Here is a 17,593-nt window from a genome sequence, read left to right as displayed (position 1 = left end):
GCTCATTTAAGATGTGAGGGGTGTTTGCCTGGATGAGCCGCTTGTACGCATGTGCCCGCCCCCCACGGAGCCCCGCAAGCAGCCACAGCCGCAGCCGGCGGGGCCGCGGTGCTCCTCCCGCCCGGCCGGGCACCGAGCGGGGGTGGCGGCTGTAGCTGCGGGGCAGCAGCCGTCCTCGCCCCGTCCCTACAGGGAGCTGGCAGCGGCCCCGTTGAGGCACCCCGCTTCGGTCCCCCGCCGCGCATCGTGCCCCAGGCCCCGTCCTGCCCGCCCGTCTGCTGGGATTTGCCCGTCTGCGGAGACGGGCCCGGCGGTGCTGGCCGCCAGGAGCGCGTCCGCGGCGACCAGGGCGGAGCGGGCGAGACGTGCGGCCTCTCTCCAGGAGGAGGTGGCTCGGGTGAACCTGAATCCCGGCTGCCCGCCTTTGTTTGGGATCTGAGTGAGGTCCCGGTGGGGTAAAAGGGAGCCGGTCCTCCCCTTCGTCTTCTGTTCCTCCCCTTTCCCCCCCTCACTCGTGGCAGAGAGCCCGTGCGGCTCCAGTCGTGCGGCGTGCCCAGCTGCCTGGCGGGCTGCAGCGTGCTGCCTGCAGCTCAGGCGCCGGGAAGAGCCCATCACACGCTATTGTGCGGCTGTTGTCTGACAAGAGTGACAGCTAAAATGGAGCTATTACTTTACAAGAAGTTAATAAAAAGGCGCACTTAGCCTGCTGCCTGCCCTGGCTCCCATCCCTCTGGTTATCCATCACATCGGGTTAGCGTGTGAGGGGAGATGTTACTTAGCGAAAGGGCCCGAGGTGGGGCAGGTGGCGATGGCGGAGGAAGGGGTGACTGTCACCGCCGGGAGAAGGGCTTTCCGCCGGGCGGGGCGGGGCGGGAGGCTCCCGGCCAGCAGATCCCCGCGCAGGGGCTACCCGTGGCGGCGGGGCTCCGCGTCCTCCCGGACGCCTCCGAGCTGGCGATGGAGGTGTGTAACGGCGAGAGCCGCTGCTGTTCCGGACAGCCGAGACCATGGCCGCGAAAGGTTGCCGTACCGATAGGCTACGTGTAAAATTATAGCAACACATGTAAGTCCATTAGAGATTTTTTCAAATCTCCCGTAGGCATCCCGGGTTGAAGTACTTCGGGGTATTTCACATAGGATGTCTTTTCCCTAGAATTGCCGATTAGGCGAGGCTGAGAGCTTTTGCTCAGAATGCCGAAGTATTGAAACAAGATGTTTGGATCTGCGCGCCGAGCGTGTTGCAAAGCTTTGCGCAGCGGGCAGGAGCGGTCCGAGCCCTCCCGGCCCGTCCACCGCAGGGGCCGCGGTGCCGGGCGCGGCGACCGCGGGTTTCCCGTGCCCGAGAGCGGGCTCCAGCCCCGCTCGCAGGATGCGGGAGGTAACGTTCTCCACCTAACTCGGGTCTTCTCTTCTCCCCGTCGCGGTCGTGTACAATGATGCAAGTCTGAACCTCCAGGTCCCCCACGCGGAACTCCGCTGTCCGAGCTCAGGCACTTTATGGAAGCAATTAGGGACCCACTAGATTTTGCAAACTGCCAATTAGATGCATAACTGCAACTTGCGGTTCCGCCTGCTTAAGGAGTGGGGCCGCTCACTGCAGTCTCGAACATGACTGCGAGAGGTGAAGCTCTGATTTCCTTGTGGTTTGGTGCTACGTGTTCGAATGTTAGCCTTTCTACAGTGTTCAAAGGTCGCATATCCTGTTAGAAAAGGCCATCCTCTTGCTTCAGATTATCAGGTAAACATTTCAGGCTCTTCAAGTCAATATGATTGTCAGTTACGGCGAATTAAGCAAGGAGGGACCGAAGGGCAGCTGGCCAAGCCAGCGCGGAGCCCCGCGGGGCTGCGTGGGCGGGGGTGCGGGGGGCGGCACTCCTCCCTCCTAGCGCTCCCGCGCTCGGCTCAGCCACGGGGCGCAGGGGAGACCCGGCGAGACCTTGTTGTAAAGGTCCTGAGCTTTTCTGGGTATTAAGGATCCATTTCAGTGTTCTAAGAAGCTTGATGAAGTATTAAGCTTGATGCTCTGGCAAAATCCCAAGTTACATAATTATATTATTCCGCTTACTCGAATTGTCCTTTCAATTTCAAATAGAGATGATACAGTCCTTCTCAAAGGGTAGTTTTCCCATGAATTGTTAAATAGCTGCTGCATTCCAGCAGAGGATAAAGCAATTTATCTCTGTTCACCTCTTAACCATGTTTTTATAGTGGTGTGATGAAATGTTAAATTATATAGTGAAAACTCCTGTATTAAGAGAAGCCCTCATTAGGTGGATCTACTTTGCATTTTTTTCTTTACTAACAAAAATGTTTACTGTAGTAACCCAAGAAAATATCTAACAGACTAATGATTTCTACTCTATCTGTGCATCATCCACATTTTTTTATCCTCTGCGAGTACATAAACACAAAATTAAAATCCGACTATGCTGTTGTGCAGATTGTTAGGAGACAGGGGGTTGCTTTTTTTTTTTTTTTGAATGCACAGTGTACCTGATAGCAAAATTTAGCTTGGATATTTTTATTACTTGTGATGATATAAGAAATGAGAGAACTAGCCTGATTCTCAGATCTCAAGCTGAATTTGCATTCAGGAAAACTATCTGTGGTCAATTGTCTCACACCAAAGAAAAAGAAAAACGTAGTAGTATCTTGTGCTCAGTACAAGTTGGTAGTAATTGCAAAGACCCTATCTGCTACAGTCAATTTAACTGAAAAGTTGGAGCTCTAGCTTGTCCATTAGAAGGTTGAACAGAGCTATTACACACCAGGGCTGCGTCAAGCTGTCAGTGTGGGAGACACAGGTAGTAGCATCAACTCAGAGATTTGGGGCATATTCTGCCATCATTTATTGCTGCTTTGAGAGAAATTTCTCACGTGGACATCCCTGTCGCTTTGTCTTGCTAGAGTCCTTGTTAGAGATGGTGCTTTAAAATATTTTATAGTAAACTAGTGACAGGTCTGAAGAAACTTTCACTTCCCATTTTGTGAGCCTGCAGAGTGCTAGTTCCCAGGGAGGAAAATGCTGTGCCACCAGGTCAAGCCAGCAGTAAGCCTGAGTTAATTAAACTTGAGTTTGAGAGCTAGGAAAGGTCGAAGACAGCTTTTGGACAGCTAGTTGTGTATTATTCTGCTGCTCTATTGAGTCATCATGATTATTTTTGAATGGGAGTAGTTCACAGAAGGCAATGGGACTGCTCATTTTAATGCATGTAAATACCTGCATGAACAGTTAAAGAATGAGACAGTTACAACAGGTGCTCTGCTGCAATAAAAGGCTTAAATTTCCATTATTAGAACTGATTTTGCCTCCTCTCAACCGTTCTTCCTTAAAACTTCCTTTGGTTTGCTGTTCTGCTAGAAGTTTTAATTTTAATATTACTTAAAGTATTTGCTGCTCTTGAGTGACTGTCGTGGTTTAGCCCCAGCCGGCAGCTAAGCACCACGCAGCCGCTCGCTCACTCCCCCCTGGTGGGATGGGAGAGAGAATCGGAAGAGCAAAAGTAAGAAAACTCGAGGGTTGAGATGAAGACAGTTTAATAGGTAAAACAAAAGCTGCGCACACAAGCAAAGCAAAGCAAGGAATTCATTCACTACTTCCCATGGGCAGGCAGATGTTCAGCCATCTCCAGGAAAGCAGGGCTCCATGACGCGTAATGGTTACTTGGGAAGACAAATGCCGTCACTCCAAGTGTCCCCCCCTTCCTTCTTCTTCCCCAGCTTTCTATACTGAGCATGACGTCATGTGGTCTGGAATAGCCCTTTGGGCAGTTGGGGTCAGCTGTCCTGGCTGTGTCCCCTCCCAGCTTCTTCTGCACCTGGCAGAGCATGGGAACCTGAAAAGTCCTTGACCAGTGCAGCAACAACTAAAACATCTCTGTGTTATCAACACTGTTTTCAGCACAAATCCAAAACATAGCCCCATACCAGCTACTATAAAGAAAATTAACTCTATCTCAGCTGAAACCAGGACAGTAGCCAATTGTACATCACAAATAGCCTCAGACCAGCAGTTTTTTACTATGTTTGAGGCTATTTGGATATTGTTTTTAAAAGAGGTTGCAAAAATATAGATGTCAACAGTGAATAATTATGAAAGGAGGTTAGGAGTTACATTTCAACTGTTCTAGTACCTGGGTTTGTCAATAGGATTTAGGTGCATTTGATAAATCTTAATTACATACAATTTCTAATTAGAAAATGATAGAAGGTGCAAGTGCCTCTTAGTGTGGTGACATAATATGTAATCATACATAAATATGTATAATTGTCTTTGTTATTTACTACTGAGTTAAGAACACTGCAAACTTTCAAATAGTCATGAAGAATACTGATAGTCTTCAGAAAGCTTACGGTGCACTTCTCTATTTGCTAGGCCATATAATTAGATCTGAGTATCAGAATATACCTACAAACTTTTCTGGCTTAAGTCAGGAAATTCAGGAATTTCAAAATAAGGTTAGCATATATTTTATAATTTTTATGGATTGTATCATAGATGGGATCACATTTTTCATTGAAGACAGATATTAATAAAAATAGTGCTGTGTGGTTGATTATTTTCAAAGTGACAGCTGAGGCCAATATAACTAGTGCCTCAACAAAAAGATCTTGTAATCAAAATGGAAAAATAAAATAGAATGGATAATAGGGCTACTGAAACAGCATAGCAATATATCAGATTTAACATCTCTATCACTCTTGATTTCTTGACATACTTCTCTGTCTTTGATCAAAAAATTTGCTGATCCCTTTAGAATGTGTTTGAATTGCAGATGTTTTTGTGAAATCACTGGTCTTAATACTATTTATTTGCAAAGTTTGAGATTATTTTAAGCATAAAATTATTTTCTGGATTTTTAAAAATACTTGTTTTGGTTATTAATGTTTTCAAAACTGTCATGGTTAATGCTTTTACATTGTTTTAACAAAACAGCTCTGATGATTATAATATAGTAGAAACTTAAGGACTGACTTCTCCTGTTCTATTTAGGTGTCATTTATTTGAAAGTAGTTATAAAAGTCCTGAATTGACTTGGTGCATTTATAGTGATTACTTCTCAATTAATCGTAGCAAATGTTTTTAATAAAGCTGTCTGTTAAGAAAGATGGCCTTGTCATAGGAGGAATATCATACTACATAGAATTTGCCTATTAATCTGCAGCAGAAGAGTTGGTTCTTTTGTTGGGGGATTATAGTGCATTAATGATAAATCTGGTAGGAAGATTCAGTCTTAAAGCTTTTCATGGAAAATGAGAACAAAGAAAGATGGTATTTCAACAGCCATCTGTCAGTTGGCGTGTCAATAGTATTTTTATATAGGTGAGATTTCACACTGAAGAAGCCTTCCAATAGCATTTCTCACTAGGGCTGTGTTATGGTGGATGGATTTTGAAAATTTATGTAGTTAGAACTGTTTCTCCCTTCTCAGTTACTGTGACAATCACCTGGAACTACACTTTCTAATTGATGCTGCTTTCTTAAACTTACTGGTAGAAGGCTAATAGCCTTACCCAAACATATTTTTGATGCTTATAAAATAGAAAACCAAAGTACAACATGAAACCTTTGACAAGAGGTTTAACAATATTTAATGCCTTAATTGAAAATAGTAAGCATATACTGTTGTGAGGCAAGCTATGAGTAGTTAGAACCTGTGGTAAACTTTATTATAAGAAAGCTATTAAAGCACCAATAACATATTGTATAGAAAGTGATGCAATGATGCACTACTAAGCATGCAAAAGATACCGAGTTCATTGTTTTGTTAACTTGACAACAGCTTAAATGTCAGCATGAGGTTATTTAATTTCTAATTGTTTTTCCAAAAAAACTTAAGGAGGCTAATCTGTGTTTATTATATTGTGATAGAGGGCTACAGACAACTTTGCTACCACAGTGGTATTATGTGTTTAGCCTTATTCTCCAACCATCTGAAAAAGACAGGAAAAGATATTGAATTGTGCTTCCTCTTAGTTATGAGATTGGTTATTTAGAATTTGCTGTCAGCAGCAAATTCTATCAATGGGGTTGAAAAAGTCCAATAGCATTACATATTTATCTAAAAAATCTTACCTTTTCATGCCACTCTAAGAGAAATATTAAAGGCATGCATTAAGGAAATATGCTATCTTGAATAGTAACAGTAATGTAATATGAAAGTCTCCTTTGTTGGACTCTGATCAGTTCATATTAGAAAATATCTAGTAAAACTTCTTAAAACAGCTTCGTAGACCGCTTATCAGTACTTTTCTGATTTTTGGCTTGGTGCTGCTGTATGAATGGGTCACTGTTCAGCACTGCCATGGTAACAAATTGTTTGACTGTAATTCAGCGTGGACATCATCAGTTCAGCTTTGTACCTGCTCTCTCTTTTTGTTCCTGTATTGAGAAGCAAAGGTAGTGTTACATGACAGCAGGTTACAGGACAAGTGCCAGACCAGAGGAGATACAGGCAATCACCTCTGCAGTAGGTCAGATCAACACTTTGTAGTTTGTTGAGAAAGTGTGTTCTAGTTTATCAAACAGTATTTATTAGGAATGCAAGTTGACAGATTTAAATGCACAATTAATCACGTAAACTCATATCACTAAGGAATAACTATTAAATAAAAGCATGATTATTTTTAGAGACTCTTCAGGATCCAAAGTACACTGAGAAATTGTAACATTATCACCATTTTACATACAGAAAGTTGAGCTACTCATCTTATGTAATTATTACAGCCTTATGAAATTTGAGCATAGTAGTGTACATAGATAACGTATATTGCTTATTTTGAGTGTCTTATTATATTCTTAATTTAGTCTTTGTATATCTCATCCCTTAGCAATAAATTTTAGGGAGTCAATCCTCATTCTCCTTCCACTCCAAAATGTTTCTTTTAACTTCTTTAAAAACAAAACCAAACAAAAAAAATCTGATCCCTTTCTTATAAGTAAAAAAAGTTATTTTCCTAATGACTTTAGGCCATTCTAAAATAAATGTGGTTATGGTTTATTTATAAAAGCAGTTTATGTAATGCTGATACATTTTTATGATTTTAATTTTTTAATGCGTTGTCTTCTCTCTAGAACTAACACACATAAATACTGCATCTATCCCATGATGAGTTACTGAACTAGCATTAACGTTGCAGGTTTCTTTTAGTTCTCCAATTCCTAAATTCTGTAACTATTGCACATATGGATTTAAACAAAGAAAAATACAGAATACTTTAGGTTGAGCACCATTTAGTACAATCAAAACAATTAATGGTCAAGTCATCTGAGAAATTGCTCAAGCTTAATTTTCAGAAATGCAGGTTATTTTGCAGGAATGTATAAATGACAAGACCAATCCAAGTGGTACAAAGTATTCTGCTCACTGAAATGCTAAACTTTATTTACACAGCTTCCTTTCTATCAAACTTTACTAAAGAATTGGTGGTACGTAAACAATGGTACATGCAATTTCATCCCTTTACTAAGAAAAAGAAATTTACAGTTCTGTTAAATAAAGACCAAATGCTATTATATACAGTCTGTTAACTGAAAGGCCTTGTGAGATATCCAGGTCTCATTTTAATACTTCCCAAATAAATACCAAATAACGCAACATTTACAAATAGCACACCAGCAGTATTTTCATGGTAATCCTTTTACAAATCAGAATTTACTATTTCAATTAAGCAAATGAGTAGCAGCTCCTTCATAAAGATTAAGGCATGTCACATAGCATCAAAATGGAACCGATGAGCCTCCTGTCGCTTCTCTCTGTCATCTGCTTTCTGAAAAATAATAATAAAAAAACACTTTGTGGGATCTAGAGCAATACTGTTACAGAAATGAGTTGTCAAATGTCAGGGAATGGTTGATTTTTTCCAAGTCACTCATTTGACAAAAGGCAAAAAGCTTAGTAAAAGGCCCTAGTAATTAGCTTTTAAATGATGTCAGTTTGAAACAGCAATAATCTACTCAAAATTGGCTTCTGCTGTAAATGCTCAGCTGTTTTAGTATTTATGACCCATTATTTTCTATTATTTCTAATAATGCCTTTTTAAAAGGAATATTTCAAAAATGAAGAATGTTTCCTAGTATGCATTTATCTAGTCTGCATTATAAATACAAGATGAAATTACTCTGGATTAACTGTAAAAGTCATCTATGTTACACTTAAAACAAGATTGTTTTTAAAAAATTCTGTTAAATACAAATTTAGACAAAGATGGCAGTTCAACCAACAATTAACAGCACCAAGCAGGCTAAAAATGTTCAATGTTTTTGTTTGCATTACAAAAATGTGAGGTAGGATGCATTTCCCTGCTTATTTATGCAGAACACAAATTGAACTGCTGAAAGAGTAGTTTGGATGGTGCTTGGAAAAAAGAAGCATATTTAAATTGTACCTATAATCCATGTAATGTGTAAAAACATGTCCTCTCCCACAAGCCTTCTCTTGCATTCTAAAGCAGTAACGGAGTATGAAAGCACTTATTAAAGGATTTTTGAACACATAGTGTGAACTTTTCTAGAAAACAGTGTTTTTGTCATGACAGACAGTATGTTTAAATCCTAGCATAAGAGAATTTAGCAAAACAGATTTAAATGCTTTTTAGCTTGCTTACACCTAACTTAATTTTACTCATCCAAAAAGGGGTGGGGGTGGGGGTGTGTGTGGGCATTCAGATTTGTATCTCAGTTGATAAATATACATGCCAATTTTGGTAGAAATTGGTGCATGTGTTCTGCCATGAAAGTTTGTCATCTGCTTTGGCTCGAGGCCAAAGATTTCCTCATTATACAATGTTTATGTACAATAGCACCTCCACTGGATTAACTATGGATTTTACTGCATTTTGTGGCAGCAGCAGAGCTGTCAGTGGAGTTTAAGATAGATCAGTCTGGCTTTTTGGCAGGGACTTTATGAATGTCAGTAGTATTTTAAATGTCAAAAATGGGGTGGGAAGAAGGGAGTGGCATACTCTTTCCTACACTGAAATGCTTGTCACATTGCACAAAATTTTGTAGTCTCACTTAGAAAGCAATTTCACTCCATTTCTTGTATGCTTCCTGAAAAAATTACTACTTCAAATTTGACAGTAACTGATACTCTGATGAATCCATCAAAACTTCTCTAGCAGTATTATCATCAATGTGTAGTGTTCACATGACTAGCCTCAAGACCACAAAGCAATTTATAAAGAATCAGGAACATCAAGGTCCTTAGCTAATGTAGCAGACTATATTGTTATAAGATGAATAATGGTGTAAATTCTTCCTCAATTTCTCTTTCATTTGATGTATCAAAAATAAAAACTAGTAACTGAGATTTAGAAGCTTGCCTTTTTTTTTTTAATGGATCCAAAATTTCTGTGGCATGACAAAGCAAGATACTATCCCTAAATCCTACAGTTATTTAAACAATACAATACTTGGCTGGCAGACGAGTGTATAAGAACTATTGTAGACAAAGGGCTCCTGCTACTACTAATCTGCAGAGGTCAAAGTACACGGTTTATTTTAACTGCCAAATAAAACACTGCAGCTTACAGACATATGTCCTCTAGGGGGAAAGAAGTGATTGTAACTGCCAGTACATTTCCCCTTCCTTTCTTTGCTATAGGTAGTCTAGAGTCTGTAAGGGAAAAGAGCATTTAGGCAGAACAGTATTTTTTTATGAGAGGATTACTGAAAGAGGCAGTAAACCAAGAACAAGCTTAGAAACAAGGAACTTTGGAGTTTAACTCCCAGTCATGTCAGTGATGCACAATACAGCCTGGGTCAATATTCTTATTTGTTCTGTACCTCAACTATTTCTTCTAAAAATTGGGAAGGTAAAAATCAATAGGAGGGCATTGGAAAATTATAGGAATTAACAAATGTTTAGACAGTAGTCTGAAAATACACACAATTTATCCAAATATTTGTGCCTATTTTGAGCAAGATGCAGCTGTTAGAAATGAGTTTATAATATAACCAATACACCACTTTATTCACATATACCTAGTGGGGTTTAAAATGGCTCAGAAAGCACTCGCTCTGGCCCGAGTGCTTCTTTACATTACAATACATGGATTATTATACGAAGAATTGTTTTAAATGCTGACATTAAATCTCCATTTCTCCAGATGGAATTATACATAGTTAATCCTTCTGCAACTCAAAGTCCAAGTATTCAAGCATTTTTTCTGCTACTCTTGTTGCTTAAGAGACAGAGTTAAACCCAGCCAGTGCATAGTCCTAGCTACCAGTTAGCAATGCTTTCTTGGTACAGTACGACATGCTAAGGACAGTCATCATAAACTTTGTATTTCTTTGCTTTGTGTGTTTTATTTAAATATGAAGCATGCGCAAAGCCTATCTGAATGTTTAACAAGGTCATTTTACTTCCACAAGCACAAAATAACAAACAGTTCTACCATGTCAAAATGTGCAGTAATTTTATTTGACAGCTAAGATTATGGTTTGGGTATGTAGTAGCATTTATTGGCAATCCTGCCAGTTGGATATGATTGTGAGCTGAGCATAGTTAAGAAAAATGGGAACGCATTTCTTTTGTGACATGAAAGGCCCCTTTCAAAATGCTTCTTCAAATCAATGGATTTCTATACACTGCATGTATAATTCAGAGAGCAAAGCAGCCAATATGCACACGATTGACTCCCTATACAGTCTTGAATGCTAATGTCAGTGCAATCAGCAAAGATAGATACAGAAAGAGAGGCATTTTCCTTATTTTTAGATTACCAGCAGAACTCAAGATAAGTAAACTGAGTTTATGTTCCATTTTCCAAAACAGTACTCCTTAAAACTCTGCAAAATAGAAAGCTTAGATATGAAACAGAAATGTCTCATTTAGTTAGGAGTAACAGCTTAATAGCAAAAGCTTATCGATGTTGCTCTTCATTTCCCTTTTTAAATGTCTTAGAGCTTAAATAAAAACAATTCCAATTCTTAAGCTTGCAGTAAATACTGAATTAATGATAAACACCTTTTGGGAATTAATGCAGCCTGTGTCAGAAATTATACTGTAGAAAACTACTCAAAAAACCCAATGTACAAGACTGTAAAATATTAGGAAGTGTTAAACAGTATAGAAAATATAGAAAAAAATCTAGTTAATTAAGCTTACCTTTTCTTGCCAGTGTAATATGCCAATTATTGCCAGGATGAAAACGCAGACACCAATTAAGGCTATAGCTGTTAGCAGCACAATGTTACTTGGGGTCAGATACAGCTTGGCACTCCAGCTATACAAAAGAAGAAAATACAGGGAAACATTAATACCTTTCATCAGGAAGCAGAAAACAGATTTAACTTATAAAGATGAAAAGAACCTGCTAGTGTAAGACAGGTAACAACTTGGTCTACAGAAACTAGTGGCTATACTTAGAGACTGAAGCTTCATGGTGTTTATTTGGAAATATATGACTTAATATAATTACTTCCAGGTAATGCCATGTCTAAATTCAGCTTCTGTTTAACTTTCCAGGAATGCTATGGATATCCTCAGGGACTGACTTTTTTCTCATTAGGATATTTATCTCCTGCCCCTACCCAAGACAAAGTAAAATGTGTAGGAAAACCTTCCACAAAACTGCCTGGGGCTTGGGGAGATGGAGAAGCAGGGTTAAATAAGCCTGCAAGCTAGTTTCCTCCACATGAGAAGCTCCTCCTGGACAGGCTCATGGGGTTCAGTTGGTTAGGCATCTCTCAGTCTGAAGTTTACCCAGGGACAACTGCAGTTGGAGGCAACAGAACCAATTGATTATGGCAGGAGAATGCTGGGGAGCAACAAAATTAAGCACTTTAAGGGCTTCTGGAAGACATCGCTCAAATGTTGTGGGGTCCTGAGGCTCAGTTAACGCCCTTTTTGTACTCCAGGCTTCCTATCATGGGAGAAGTGTCAGCAGGAGGCTCTATGTTGAGGCAGCACTGAGGCCTCTCAGGAAACAACATATCTATGTTTAAAAAAAGTTATAAGTTTAAGAAGTGTTTATTATTAAATCTGATTTCCTCTGGGGATTCTATCCTCTGCGACTCTACAGTGTCCATAAACTTACTCTATACAAAAATAATTTAAGGATAAGACAGAAAAATTTCTGCATAACACATACCTTTAAATACCTCACGACTATAAGTACATTTTCTTCATCTAGCAAATGTTTTTCCTGTGGTTGTTAATTAGCAACTCAAGTGGCACATCACTTCTCAACTGTTATTTGTCCTATAGTAAAATTAACTGCTGAAACTGATGTCAGAATAATTTCTGCATGATAAATGCAACTGACCTCACTAGCAGATCAAGCAGCAAAAAGCAGCTGGAATACGTGACTAATGTTTTCTCTAATAGCAAAGAGAGAAACACGCTCTCTTTCTGGGATAAAAGTTTTAATTGCAAAGTGAATTCAGTGCTCAAGTTCTTGTGTAACCAACCCATTCACCTTTAAAGAAAAACATTCATACCTGTAGCAACAGCTACTGCACTCAGAGGGCTGAACTAAAGCTTTTATATGGAACTAGACAGAAATTGCATGTTTGGTGAAACAAAAATGCTCACTTCAATCATTACAATGCTTGCAATTTGTCAAAAAGAATGTTGGTAAATCTAGCATATATGTTATTATTTACAGGAGTTGAGCTGGTAATACACTTTGATTGTTTGTATGAGCTGGTAATAGATTTTGATTGTTTATGGGCCCTATCTAAGAGTCTGTGTAAATACTTGAGAAGTATCCTGCCTAGTCAGAGGCAACTACATCTCCAGAACTGACCCCCTCGCCCCAACTGTTCTTAAATTTACTTTCTATACAAGTGACTATTTTTAAACCTACACATAGCGCCTAATTTAAACTCTATATTAATGTAATTTTGTGAAGTGCAAATCAAAATGATGAAGTTACCTTCGAGGAACATTATGAGGATAGGGGATGACTATAAGCTGGGAGTTTGGTATGATAGCTGTCCATTCTTGTTTTCTTATGGACTGAAAGCAAAACAAAGGCTATGTCAATTCCTAACAAACCAACACACTTAAAAGCAAAGCAATTCTCTGTTTGTTTATCCTTTTGTATGTTTCAACAAACAGTTGCTCTTTTAAAGTTTTAAATATAAGTGGTTATTTCCTTACATTTGTATAAACCTTTATTCTGAAAGCCCCAAAGTGCTTTTAAAAAAAAAGAGTAAAAAGCAAAATAACTATTGCTGACATGAAACACAGCATCTGCTTAAAAAGTACAAAGCAACAACATAATAGGAGAAAAAAGAAAAGAAACAATTCTACAAAGGAGGCAGGCAAAGCAATTATCCAAATCAGAATCTGGCCAGTACGCCAATTCAAATACCTCACTTTTTAAAGTAGTACCATCAGATCTTTAAAGACTGAAAATGGTCAGGACCCTACTTTTATGTTTCATCTGAAGATTAGATAATCATGGTAATCTCTACCTCCCATCATACTGATCATGGTTTTATCACTGAGGCAGAAAGGATTATGTGAGTTTACAGGCCAGCCAGACCAACGCCAGGAAAGTCTTACAGCTGAGACCATAATAATTGGACCCTCAGATCTAATACACATTGACCATAAAAACAAGCACTATATACCTGTGCTAACATTTATAAACAGCTTCAGTCATCTTTTGGTCTAAGCAGTAGCTTCACAGCTTATACACCCCCCAAAACACAGGCATGCAAGGTTCTTTTTGGCAAACTTTTCTGTATTCAAACTTACTTCTTTGATATTCGGGGGGGGGGGGGGGGGAGGAGTGTCCCTAGCAGTATTTCCATTTCCATCCAAACTCTATTAGGAAAGGTAACGCCATAAATATTAGCTTGACAGTCTTAAATCTCAACTAACCTTTTCTCCTAAAGGACGAGGAATGCCAACATACAAATGGTCGAGGAAATTAGCACTCCGTCCCAAACCTAGCACATTGTATGGCAACTGGAGAGCAAAATGTGCTGACTGGCTAAGCTGTCCAGCTGAAATAAATTTAGAAAAGAAGCCCAAGTAAGTATTTTTGGAAAAAAAACCAACCCCAAACCCACCAACTTTTTACAGATACACATTTCAGAGTCAGTAATAAAAATGTTTAAAAAACTTTAATCAACTGCATGATTACTTAATTCTTAAAGGCTCAATCCCACATTTCCAAACTACTTGTGGGCACTCACTTGGAGAATAGCCTAAATGCTTTAGATTTCTAGGTAAAATGATTCTTTTGAGCACCATTTCTACATTAAACTGAATCTCTACTATTTGTTACAAGTTGAGAGGAAATCAGCTATCCACATGTATTCTGGTATGAGTAGTGCCAAGTCTTTTGCCTCATTGATTTACAAGCTCAGACTCAACATATGAAGGTTCACTTTAATTCTTATCAGTGTTAATCAGTAACTACTGGTTTTTCTTGTGTCACAGAATTAGCTAATTAAATTCTCATGAACAAATTCTCAAATAATAAATTGATTTAATGACAACAGGATTACAGTGGTTGCAAGTTAGGTCCTAGTGAGAGCATGTAATTATAAATAATTAAAGAAGAGACTGTAGGGGAAAAATAACATTCATTGTTTCCTGAAGAGGCAGTAGGGAAACAGACAAGTGTTGCAGCTATCAACAGGTTCACTAACATCCCATATCCAAAGTATCTGAGTATTCCATTTAAATAAAAATATTGTAATCTTCTAATTTGTAGCAAACGGATCCTATGTAGATCTGGTGTAGATTCTTTGTTCAGATCCTGTGTAGATTCTTTGTTCATTCTCTAGAAAGCCTCTCAGTAAGTGATCTGGTTCCACAGCAGGAATAACAGCACCTCATAAGCACCACAGTGAATTCATTCCTTCACCAGATTAATAGAAATGAGTTCAAGGGATACTTGACAACCAGAAGTAGGTTTACATGATCAATAGAAACAGTTTTTCACAAAGAAATGAAGTACAGTCAGTATTTTTTAAGTGTCAGATTTTTCTCTGCTTTGACACCTGACAGATTATGCCTGAAATTGGAAATTATACATTAAGTGACAAAACATAACAGAATGTGAATTAAAGAACATGAATTCACATTTTGTAATGAATTTACAGCCAACTCCTTTCTACCTCTCCACAATTTCTTCTAAGGCTCAATTCTGAAAGTTAGTATTTTGCTTCGGACAACTGGCTGTTGGCTATACTAGTTGCACTGCATCTTGCATAGTTGCGGTAAACGGGGGGGGGGGGGGTGTCAGGGGATTCCCAAACAACCACCACCACAACTTCTTTGGCAAAGCCAAACATCCTTTCAAGAAAAAAACAGAAACAAACTCCCATTCTTGGCTCCTGGAGATAGCCCGATAAGTGCAAGCATGCATTTGCCACTATAAAGCAGCAGTGATCCCAGTGGGAAGTCTCTGGAAAGTGACTGTACAAGAGTATTATAAAAGCTGTTACAGCAAGGGACTACCAAGGTATGACACCTACTTTCAGAAGCAGCTCTTCAGCTTTTATATCCTCCTATGGGGGACAAACTACTTCATATATTGGATGATGATAATATTGAACCCTATTCAAGACAATGATTACTTCATGGTTCTATTTTTCTTAGCCTCCCTGCCCTCCACCAGGTTTTTAGGAAGAAGCTTGCCATATGCTGTCAGGCATGTTTTGAAACAGTCCTGTTTAATCATGAGGTAAATAATCTGTATTACTGTAGTTTTAGAGCTATGATAATTTTATTTAAAAAGGCAAGATAAATGTCAACTAAATACACTTAGATGAGATCTGAAAAATCAGGTTGATGCAGTTACCTTTTTGTTAAGCTAAAATGCTATTAGCAAAAAGAAACAGTAACAGACTTCCTAAAGATTAGGCATATTTTAGATTTACTTTTTCCCCATGCAGAACCCCGTAATGAGCAAGTAGAGGTGGAAATATTTAAATAGGATTTGTACTTTCAGTCCTCTGTTGTGAGGGCAAGGGGTACTGTGTACATTGTTAGGTGAATTCCTAGATTATGGAATCTGTGGCAGACAGCATTAGCTGAGCAGATCTTCTCTGAAAACAGGGGTTTTTCAAATAAGTTGAGATAACAGTGTAAGACTTGAGTCTTGAGTCTGTCCCCGCTTTGTCACTGACTTCCCTTACATTATCTTTTCTAAATTGCTCAATCTCTAGGTCTCAATTTCCAAATCTAAAAATTTGAGTAATTCTTAAATTAGAGTAAGCACATAATATCTGAAAGCACTCGTTACCAATATAAAAGTAGAAAGGAACAAAGGTAGGTTTATTAAATTTGACTCAGTTATAAAAACAAACAAGGTACGTATTACTTGATCATGCTAGAACATAATAAAGAATTTTCTTTAAAAATTTGCTTCACTAAAGCTGAATTCTGAAAGACTTTTCCCAAAAGAACAAGGTGCTGCTGTAATATTTAACATTGAAAAGCTTTTAGAATGACTTTTGAGTGAAATATTTAGGATTGAGGAGACTGCAATCAAGATCTTCCTTTTTTCTTTCATCATACAAATGAAATGAATGTCAACTAAATTAAAGGAAATAAAAGAAAATGTCATACACAGTGTGCAGTCAGCCTTAAAGAGGTTAGAGAGTCAGATACTGCAGCTAGCATTCTTAAAAGCATTGAATAATTTCATGGCTGCTAACACTGGTTCTTATGCCTACTAAGATAAGGATAATGAAATCTTATGCTTCGGGATGTAAATAGATAATTTGCAAAGGTCAGAAAGGAATGTTTTCTTCTACACAGCAGGCAGAAAGTGTGCACGTACCTTTTTTTTTAATTTGCCTTTCAAATTGGGAGATACTAGCTAAGCAGGACTTGGAATGATAGTATATCGAAGGTTCTAATTTACTTTAAAGCTGACTACAAATAAGAGATCTTTGAGACTATTTCTTGCTTTACTCCACCTACATCCATCATAAATTCTGTAAGAATGTGATGGTTACTCAAATGTTCCACTTAGAATTGCAAACAAGTAATTAAGACTGACAAGCGTTCATCTGAGAAACATAAAAACCTTGAACAAAGATTAAAAATAAAAAGAGAAATTACAGAGAGTACTGTTAACAGTTTATTGTAATTTCTGAAGTTCTCAGTCACCGTTAATTAATTTACTTACGAAAATATTTCAAATTTAATTTAAATAGCAACTCTGGCTATTTGCTCTGTGGTAAAACTATTGTAAACAGTTTTCTACTTGTTCCAAGAAGATTTGAAAATATCATTCCATCTTCAAGCAGGAAGGTGGGATTTATTTCTTAGTATAAGATTGTTCATTAAGCTTTTGAAAGTCTGTGCAAGCAAGATGGAGAAGGTGGTTGTTCCTTCACAGCTTGTTTTGCTTCATTAGTAGAACTGTTACTATAAACAAGAATTAAAATACCTTCTCATGCTCATGCTGTACATTATTACTTTTTAATACTACTTTAAAGACTATACAACACTGTCTTTTGCCTTATGCTTCTTGTTTCAAACAAGTTATTTGGAAGCACCCAGATATCATGGGCTATGGTATTGGTACAGGTGTTGATGTTTATATTTTGTATATAAACATGTAAATGTATATAAACATGTAAAACTTATGTTTAAAATCATAAGTCACT

General features: G+C 38.5%; 1 protein-coding gene across 3 annotated transcripts in view; it reads right to left on the bottom strand.

Moving 5' to 3' along the window:
* Positions 1 to 5,643: 5,643 nt before the first annotated feature.
* ITFG1 (integrin alpha FG-GAP repeat containing 1) overlaps positions 5,644 to 17,593 on the bottom strand; it is a 91,451-nt gene continuing 79,501 nt past the window's right edge. For 2 of the 3 annotated variants that reach the window (XM_072871832.1, XM_072871831.1), the window contains 4 exons: positions 13,842 to 13,966; positions 12,886 to 12,968; positions 11,115 to 11,232; positions 5,644 to 7,770 (listed from right to left, as the gene is read on the bottom strand). In XM_072871832.1, the coding sequence (XP_072727933.1) occupies positions 7,711 to 7,770; positions 11,115 to 11,232; positions 12,886 to 12,968; positions 13,842 to 13,966 (386 nt within the window). In that variant the 3' untranslated portion in view covers positions 5,644 to 7,710. Of the gene's footprint in view, positions 7,771 to 11,114; positions 11,233 to 12,885; positions 12,969 to 13,841; positions 13,967 to 17,593 lie in introns of those variants that run through there. The other variant, XM_072871833.1, reaches the window with a different exon arrangement.

This window comes from Ciconia boyciana, chromosome 9 (assembly GCF_034638445.1).
Source record: "Ciconia boyciana chromosome 9, ASM3463844v1, whole genome shotgun sequence".
NCBI classification, from domain to species: domain Eukaryota; kingdom Metazoa; phylum Chordata; class Aves; order Ciconiiformes; family Ciconiidae; genus Ciconia; species Ciconia boyciana.
This window is presented reverse-complemented; position numbering and strand designations above follow the sequence as displayed.